This window comes from Ammodytes marinus (genome assembly GCF_949987685.1).
Source record: "Ammodytes marinus genome assembly, chromosome: 10".
NCBI classification, from domain to species: Eukaryota; Metazoa; Chordata; class Actinopteri; order Uranoscopiformes; family Ammodytidae; genus Ammodytes; species Ammodytes marinus.
The window spans coordinates 18,319,933-18,329,737 of record NC_137214.1 but is presented as its reverse complement, the minus strand read 5'-3'; the positions used below and the strand labels follow the sequence as shown (position 1 = coordinate 18,329,737).

Below are 9,805 nucleotides of genomic sequence, written 5' to 3'. Positions count from 1 at the left end.
TTCAAAGACTTACAGAAGAAAATCACAAAAATTTGCCAAAGTATGTGTACGTTGATATTGGATAAGCAATGCTCTATGTCATCAACTCAAGCCATAAAAGTCTTGAATTATGCTGTTTCTACATCATGATAATCCATGCCATTTTATACCATAACAGGATTAAAAAAGGCATTCAATGATCGCAAACATACGGTATTTAACAAAATATTTTGTCAGAATGATTCATAAAACATAGTAAAGGTAATCACAATAAATAGAAGGCAGGTGACCTTTAATGAGCAAATCCAGTGATTGTTAATCAATCACAATAGCCCTTGCATCAGAGTAGAGTGTCTCTCCTTGTGCTGTTTTAACATTCCTTCTCTCTGATTTGCCCGTTTTCCTCTTGGTAAAGGTCGGTGCAGAATAAGCCAGTACGTTTTCATCTGTCTGAGGAAATATATAGAATTTTTTTCTTAAAATAGACAATATTTAACTCTAAGAAAGTAAAGAGATAAAAAATGTACTGACCCATCTTTTCGTTTGAATTCCTTACCTGCTGAATTTGCCGCTCACCAATGGCTGGTGTAGCATTTGTCTGCAGAGCAACAGAAGCTGCATAATAAAATAAAAATGCTGTTGGTTAGTTTGGACAAATCAGTAATGTAACTCATAGCTTTCGCAAAATACAGTTTGATAGATTGATTAGAAACCTAAATTACCATTCCGAGAACCGCGTGACTTTTTCTTGATGGTATAAATCAGGAAGGCTATAACAATTAGGCTCAGAGCCAATGCAGCACATAACAGAAATACAACTGTGTTTGCCGTCTGCAAATCCATCATGTTTAGTCCTGAGACAATAAAAGGGCAACATAATGATCAAATATTTTTATAAGATTTTACTTTGATTAGAAACTCAAGTTATGTAACACATTATTTTGATGGATTCCACCAGATTCGAAATTCATGATTTTTAATGATTCATCGAAGTTGTTGTGCAGTTACCGTCAATGTCCAGTTTTGTTCCATTTCCAAATAATATCTCCCCACACGTGGCCACAGCGCAGTAGTAAGTCCCATCATCAGAGGAGCTGACTCTACTCTTGGTAAAGTTGTAGACACATCTCTGTAGAGAGCGAGCCTCAGGACTCTTTTCACATGATTCGTCACTTATGTTTCCACCATTGTAAATTAAACTGGGATGAGATTGATCTGATGCGGCTCTGAACCAGTACACACTGTGATCTCCTGGACATGTTTTCTTCTCAGAGTCAGAGAGGACTGAACACTGAAGAGACACAGAGTCTCCTGGACGGACTGGACCAGATGGAAAGCTTTGAATGATGGCAGTGATATCAGGTTCTGGTCCTGCAAAAGACGAAAATGTTAGTGTCACTTTAATTTAAAAAAAAGTAGTTCAAAATGATAATACATAAATAAACACATTCTTATAAATATGGAACTTACCTTTTATTCTCAGGAATGTTCCATTCAAAATTTCCATGTTAAGTTGGTCTACAAGTATGCAGTAGTAAACTCCAGTATCGCTTAGCTTTGTTTCATTAATATCCAGGAGAAACGTTCCGGGCCCTTGTTTTGTTGTAATGTGAGGAGTCTTATTAACAACATCATAATCAAAGTTAAATGTTCCTCCTAAAACTTCAGGCAAGTTTCTAGAAACAAGCCTGATCCAAAACAAGGATGTAATCTCCCCAGATGTCTGGCGGGGACATGTCAGAGTCACATCATCTCCAACACCAACGGTCTTTGTGTCAAAGATCAGATTATCTGTGCATCCTAAAAAGTAAAAAATAAATCAGGCAGTGACTAAACAACAGAGAGATTCATATATCCCGTGCAAAGTTAAAGCAAGAATATGACAATTTACCTAAAATAACTTATACTTACGCCCCACACTGAGCATCAGCAGTAAATATAAAAAAATCAGCATTTTCTTGTTATTACACTTGAGACTTCACTTAAATGAGCTTGTATTATAAAATGATTCACCTTAATAATAACATCAAGTGGGAGGGAACGATTTCACAGCAATGTGATTGGCCTCTCGCTATGTTTGCGTTTCAATGCACCACCACAGTGGAAATAATACCTACCATCTTTCCAACCTAAACACATGAAACAAAACCAGTAGTTAGGTTTTCCTTCATGGTGAGTTTCTATTGCTGGAACTGAGAGCAAACGGGAGATGTTTTGATTTGTTCTTAATGTGAACTAGTCCGAAACAATCTGTTTCACACAAACTTTTTACCGGATACTCGTTAGTATGCTCAAGCTGTCTAGGACATATATTATTTTACCCCATTTTACCTAGGTGTGTGTGTGTGTGTGTGTGTGTGTGTGTGTGTGTGTGTGTGTGTGTGTGTGTGTGTGTGTGTGTGTGTGTGTGTGTGTGTTTTCTTATGTGTGTGTCTGTGTGTGGTGGGGTGTTCATGTATTTGGAGAATTTCCCTTTAAATAAGAGACAAAGAGTCCCCTCAGAACTGTGTGGGCGTGACCTATCTTCATCCCCCTCTTCAGTTTTGTCTCACTTGTTAACGAGAGACAACAAACATTCCATCATTCTCAGTAGTTACATCGAGTTTGTTGACACCATGTATCCTACAGCATAGCTTCAACCAACTTCCACCTGACTAGAGGTGTAATCATATAGGGTGATTGAAAACACCTGTGAGTGTGCAAGGCCTTTAAAGGTGCTGTGAGCGAAATGGTCCTTTTAGCTAACTTCCTGTCAGTCAGTGTGTTTACATGCAGACTCATAATTGGGTAAATAAACGAATAAGACTTCAACAGGACTTGTAAAATGCATGTAAACACCTTTATCCGATCTACTTCGCACACAAATCGGCACATTAACGGACAAGCGAAGTTGGATAAGAACACCTAGATAACTCATTCATAGTCGGCATTCTCCCTGCATGTATACAGGTATCGGACATCGCATATCGGAGTTTGCGTTCTGCGCTTGCTCAAGAATCCCTGCGGAGGATTTCACAAGGAAGTGGAAGGAGACGACGTAAAAAAAATAGAACGGTTGTTGCCGGAAGGGAACCGGACGTGGATCTATAACCACTTGTTGAAAGGGCTACAGCGCCACCTAGCATAGTGGAGACAGCCATGCATCAGACGTTTATCCGATTCCTGAAAGGCCATGTATACTCAGACAAGTGACGCGGTCCGTTCGAGTGTCTAGTTCGGTTTATGTCTTAATCCAATCTAGTTGGAGTGACTGCAGTTAGCAGGCCCCTCCCTCGTCCCTACGTCACCACTTTAATGTACTGTGGTCTTCAAGCAGCGAGTTATCTTGTATCATCTCAGATCCGTAAGTGCAATAAAACATGATAAAAACCATCAAAACAGACATTGGGAAGGATTTTTACCTGCTCCGCCATTGTAGACGCATAAACATTCACCCCGTTCTGTTGCTCTGCGCGTGCACCGGCAGTGAGACATGCCGGTTTGTAGCGTTCTCTCTTCTGATTGGATATCAGTTATGGGATCCTAGATAAGTTTATTTGCCGTTTACATGCAGAGTGGGTGACTGAGAGGTCGGAGTTATGAAACACGCACAGTATTTAAGTTATCACTGTATGAATGTAGAGCGATTTAACAGCTATTTTAACATTAAGATATCGCTCACTTCACCTTTAAAGTCAAGGTCAAGCTTTTCACTATGGCACACAGTGGTTCCCAGAATGTAAATTATCAACTGCAGAAAAGAGAAACTGGACTTACTTACTGCTAATGTATATGCATAACTCTACTTCTATTTGAAATTAATGATTGTATGATTTAAAAAACAAAACTTCTCTTGTTAAATGTACAATTGTGACATTTCTGCTTATCCTGCATCATTGGGGCTAGTTTGTGAGTCAAATGAGATTTGATAAAAAATGGTATAATCTGTTCTTTCCTTAAATCCCTAATGTCCTTCGATAAAAATCGGATGACAAAGTGTGAACAGGTTTACAAAACAACTGCCTTTGTTCACATCACAAAAGTTATAATTTTTTAGTATCGAACCCAATAGCCTCAAACTATAAAAGTTCTAGAAGAATCAAAATGTTAAACCATACAGCATTTGTGTTGCCATTAAGTTAAACAATTATTTGTGTGCATTAAAAAAAGGCATCCCGCCCATAGATAGTAAATAATATGGATGTAGCATCCGGGCTGACCTCAGTTATTCACACGGCATCCAATAATCCTGGTTTGTGCGCGTCGCCATTTTGTGAGATATTTACTCCGCCTCACGTTGGGGGGAGGGAGATAGCTGACGTATACCTCAGAGGCAAAGTAAGGGACAACGGGCGGAGAGCTGTCACTCAAGAGATCGCGCCAATACATTTTAACCTCCAAAAGAATAAAAACTAGCGTGGTCCAAAAAAATTCACCCCCCTCAGTGTTGTCATGGAGATATGACCTAAACATACAGACTAAAATGGTTTTGTGGACTAGGCTGTAAATAGGTTTAATAAGACATTGAAAACGGCCTGTCTAACAAGTGAGTCAAAAAATTGCTCAGTCTTGGTACCACCCCCAGTGGCACTTCCGGGTTACTACAGTTGTGGTCACTTCCTTATTGGATGCTGGTAAAAATCGCTGAGGTTGGGGCTTGATCCCGCCATTTGCCTCAAGACAGACTGACTGACTGAGATAAGCCTTCTTAAATATTCAGTCAATACTGTATATTTGTTTGACCAGCGTGTTGTGGTTTGCGACTTTCATCCGGTTCAACTTGTTCACCACAAGCTAATACATGCAGGTAGGTTTGACAATAAAGTTGTTCCTTAAACTAAAACTGTTGAGGGAGTTGTTCAAACATGACAGAAAGGTTACCACACAGTTAAATCAGTTGTTCCCTGACACAATGCTTTGTCCAGCTCCTTTTCACTTAAGTGTACAGAGGTTAGACACATGGAAAGTACCAACTTAAATGTAAATTCGAACAGAAGCCCCGCAGTGCATACTTGTATGTACTTTCTGTCCTGCTTTGTACCTTCACACACACAAACATACACAGATCAACACACAGACACAGTCACCACTGACAACTCAATGATGCATGGAAACATAAACAGTGTTGTGGTTGGGCTTCAAACTAAGGTGTGAACACAAAGAGGTCTTTTTCTTCTTTTCTCAGTCTCTGTTTGAGCCCCAGGAAGCTGAGCTCGACTGCTGTTTTTTTTTTTTTAATGCAAGGGAAGTTAGAAAAGCTTTATCTTTTTTATCAAGTATTAATATCAAAACAATTTACAGAAGTAGTTTAAGGATAAAGATGGGTTGGACACACACATTGGAGATATTTGTATTTTTGCAGGGTGGTGAAGCAAATGCAGCATTGCTTTTATCCAGAACGAACTTGATAAGAGGAAGAAAGAAAAAGAGCAAGTCACCACCAGAGTTTGTGTACTCTGTTGGTAGAGCAGTCTAACACAACCACAACACGCCTCTCTATAGTCATAGCACGGCCTGTGCACTGCAAAGTCTCTACAGAGGGCTTTATTAATGTGTGTTTACATGTATGTATGCCCCAACTGAAAACCATCAGTGAAAGGTAAATAGTGTGTATCAGAATGTGTACATTTCCTTATTTATTAAAACTTCAAAAGTAATCAATTCCTAGGCATGGTTGATTATTTGATTACCTGACTTGGATGTGAAAAGAAAGGTCTACGATGAAAGTGAACTAATTTAGTTTTTCATTTGATCCTGTTATTTCTGGGTAATTTTTTATGCTTCATTAGATAGAGACAGGGATCGATTGGAAACAGCAAAGAGACATATGAGGGCCGTGGGCTGGAATCCAAGACTGGCCGCTGGTACAAAGACTTGCCGTGTATACGCACTCTACCAGTTGAGCTACTGGGGCGCGCTTGACATTGTTCGTGAAATAACTGGCAAAATGCCTATTAATTAGCTGACAGGAAAGAATGAGGAATTAGGGAAACAAACAGTGAAGATTCTATTGAGTATTTTATCAAAACTAAGAAACTATGAATACCTAAGTCACGTTCTGCAATAAGGGGCGAGGTGCTCATCAGAGTTTGATGTGAGGTTGAATACAGCAAACACAGCCTGGTTTTTCTAGAGAAACAGAGGCATCCCAGTCACAGAGCTGAACTATAACTCTGACAGACAGGCCATGACCTGTGTCATATGACCTTTAGCATAAAGAATGAAAGATTCCTTCATAGGCACCAGTTCGTACACTTGCACAATTAGAGATAACATCTGTAATGAATCAAATGAACTACAACAGTTTAATAAAAAAAAAACAGCATGCTTTATTTATTGATGAAATACAAATGCTTTTCAAATCATGTTCACAAACAGTTTGTACAGTCATACCAGAAACCCAATCAATAGAAAGCAACATTCATGAATTGTTATACAGTTTACTTATGACAGAGCCGTATACGGCCCCTGTCTCTAAACAAGATGCATGCATTTTGACGCAATAAAACTTTCCTCCGACGGGGTTGTGAATGATAGAGAATGCTGATCCTTCAGTGTTTTTCTCTCACTTGGAAATCTTAAAGTAAAGAAAGTTCTATCTAACCTAATATCTTTGTGCAAACACTGATCCATTGGATCAGAACAGTGAATCCCTAAAAGTTTTTTTGTCTTTTACTTTGACGACCGTTTTTCTCCAACACATGAACCATTTATAACAAAATATCTCAACCTGCATTTACAATTTGGGACAACAAATTAATTTCATATTAATAGTATCTCCAACAGACAGTGAAAACCGGGTCTGTGCCTTCACCCCTAAGCCACCAAGCACCTTTCATAAAATGTTAGCATTTTGCGTGAAATAGAAGCAGGACTAGATCACTGTGATAGCAGTGTAGCAGGATTAAAATAAAGAGTATACCTGAAAGCAGTGCATTGTTTAAAAAGCACAATGTTAAGGATAATAAAAGTACAAATAAAATTGTAGCTAGTTTCAAACATGTAAGTGTTGTAAATGGTAAATGTAGCCTTTTTGTGGAGTGTGTATGTTTTCTATGTGCCTGCATTTTAGGCTGATTGGAGAGTTATCCAATTAGTTTGAATGTGAGTGTGGGTTGTTGTCTGGGTGTGTTAGGTACCTCACCTCTATCGCACTGTGTGAACCCGGATAGGCAGCGTCTGGTGACCCAGCACAGGAATAGCAGGTTTACACAATGGATGGAGAATTCCACTCGTACATTTGTTTCACTTAAGTGGTTTTTAATCAAACATGTCTCAAATGTGTGGAAAAACCTTCATTTTGTTCTTAACAGACTAATATTAACTAGAAGGCACAGTACCAACTAATGACAAATAGACCTGTTAACTCACTCATCCAACCCAAAAGCTTTCAAAGCAGCATAGACCCTCTGTCTCTCTGATGCTTTTTCATTCTTTCTCGCACCACTGTCAGTTTTTATCACAGTGAAGAGGACAGCAGAATAAACCAGTGTGTCCTCATCTGTCTGAGAAAGTATAGGAAAAAGTAGTTCAAAATCATTTATACACTGTTTCAATATGGTTAGTCCTACATTTAAATTCCTTACCGGTTGAATTTTCTGACCACAACTCCGAGAGGCAACAAGAGCTGGATATGAAATAGAAAGATAACAAGTGAGAAATTATTGTTTTTTATTTATCATTGTTGTTTATAGAAGTTTGAGTAACTTATATTACCACTGGACGATTCAGAGTTGTTTTCCTTGATGGCGTAAATGATGAAGGCTATAAGACTTATAACCAATACTGCACACAGCGGAACAGAAATGACGTTTATTTGTTGGAACCACAAACAGGTTTCTGAAACAGCAACAAAAACAAACAAACAACGGAAATTAACAACGCATACAAGGTAATTAGGTCTAATTTCACCTCTGTGACAAATGATTTTGCATTTCAAACACAAGGCAATACTTTAATGGATTTTTATAACTTATCATGTGAAATATATATTTTTTTTTTAAAGTTACCTTGAATGTTCACTTCAGTTCCCTTTCCAAATAATATCTCCCCACACGTGGCCACAGCACAGTAATAAGTCCCAGCATCAGAGGAGCTGACGTTCTTGGAGAAGCGATGAACACAGCTTTTCTGAGTGTCAGATCTCTTGTCACATTCATCATGTGTATTTCCATCAGTGTAGATGATGTCTGGGTGAGATTCATCTGATCCAGCTCTGAACCAGTACACACTGTGATCTCCTGGACATGTTTTCTTCTCAGAGTCAGAGAGGACTGAACACTGAAGATTCATCAAGTCTCCTGGACGGACTGGATCAGATGGTGAAGAAGACTGAATGACAGTATAGTTTGATGACCTCTGAGGGTTTCCTTTGTAAAAAAAACAGCAAAAAAAATTGTTAAATACAAAAACAATTTAAAAAAGCTTAAAAAGCAATGAATTACAGTATCTACAGTATAGACTTAACTTAGCTTAATGACACTGTTAAACTTCATAAATGTAGATCACATTATTACCTTTTACCAACAAATATGTCCCACTCCATTCAGTATGAATCCACTCTGAGATACCACAGTGATATATCCCTTCATCTTCTTGGATTGTCCTCTGAATGGTCAGATTGAAAAAACTGTAATCATGGATTACCTCAAATCTTGATTCAGAAAACTCTAAGGCATACTGAGGCTTTGTAGATTTGTAAAGTGTCACAATCCATTTCAGAGTATCTCCAGCGCTCTGCTTATACCAGTGGAGTACCCTACTGTTCCACTCTTTATTAGGCAGAGCACATGTGAAGGTCGCAGGTTCACCAAGATGAACGGTGGTCACTGGAACCATCGTATCTGAATTAAACAAAAAACGTGAACACATGAAATAACAAACAATGAAGCAAAATCATCCAGTTGATGATCCAGTTGACATGCAAATTCTTAAATAATTAAATAATTCAAATACTACTTACATCCCTGATGAAGGAGCAGCGTGACCCAAAACAGGATCATCTTGACATTGTCTCTTTGTTAGGAACAATTTTGGTATTTGAGATGACAGTGAGATGGTCTTGATAGGTTAAGCCTGTCAAATGCATCTGATTGGTTATCACAGAATATATTCAAAAGTAAACTTCCTGTCACATTAGTCCATCCTGAGCTTAGTGAAGCAGCGTACCTCCCCTTTCATCCTAGTAGCCAATGCTGAGATTGTTTACTTTTGACTTCTTTATGCCTCTTTCTGGGTAATTGTTTGTCCTTGTGCCTGGACTTAAAGTGGCGTTGTCACTGCTTGTGTTTATGGTACAGCGGGAAATGTCTGAAGTTCATCACATACTGTATGTCAGAGGAACGATTCACAGGCTTGATCTTACAAAGGCTGTGGAACTGTGTCCTTCAGAAGAACTGATCCAATAAGGAGATGCATTAGCATTATACTTAGCAGAGCTAATGGGCATTTTGTTATTTTTTTCTCATCAATTTGAGGATTTGAACATTTCTGTGTTCATCAAAGTGAGCAAAGTCGGAAATCTGCCATATTTATATCATAACCTGAGTATGAGTCTCCTGGATGAACTGGATCAGATCGTCAAGGAGACTGAATGACAATATAGTTTGATGTCCTCTGAGTGTTTCTTGCTAAATAGAAATACTTTGTTTAAAATATCTGATCTTTAGACACATTTTCAGTTATTGAAAGGATTTAAGAGTAGCTTAGACTGTTAAATTCAAGGATGTAATGATCTTGAAATAATATTAAAAAAGGCCCAGACCTTGGAGAAACCTCTATATTGACAACACAGCAATAAATCTAACATGACATTTCAATTTGAATATTTTAAGATATATTCTATGAT

At 38.3% G+C, this 9,805-nt stretch overlaps 1 protein-coding gene across 1 annotated transcript; it reads right to left on the bottom strand.

The window, feature by feature from the left end:
- Positions 1-294: 294 nt before the first annotated feature.
- Positions 295-8,960, bottom strand: LOC307256954 (uncharacterized protein; the record flags this gene model as incomplete). The annotated part of the gene is made up of 8 exons (XM_080036069.1): positions 295-429; positions 536-594; positions 702-833; positions 988-1,350; positions 1,450-1,779; positions 7,968-8,327; positions 8,721-8,801; positions 8,921-8,960. The coding sequence occupies 8 exons, from the start codon at positions 8,958-8,960 to the stop codon at positions 295-297; spliced, it is 1,500 nt and encodes a 499-aa protein (XP_079892195.1).
- Positions 8,961-9,805: the final 845 nt, after the last annotated feature.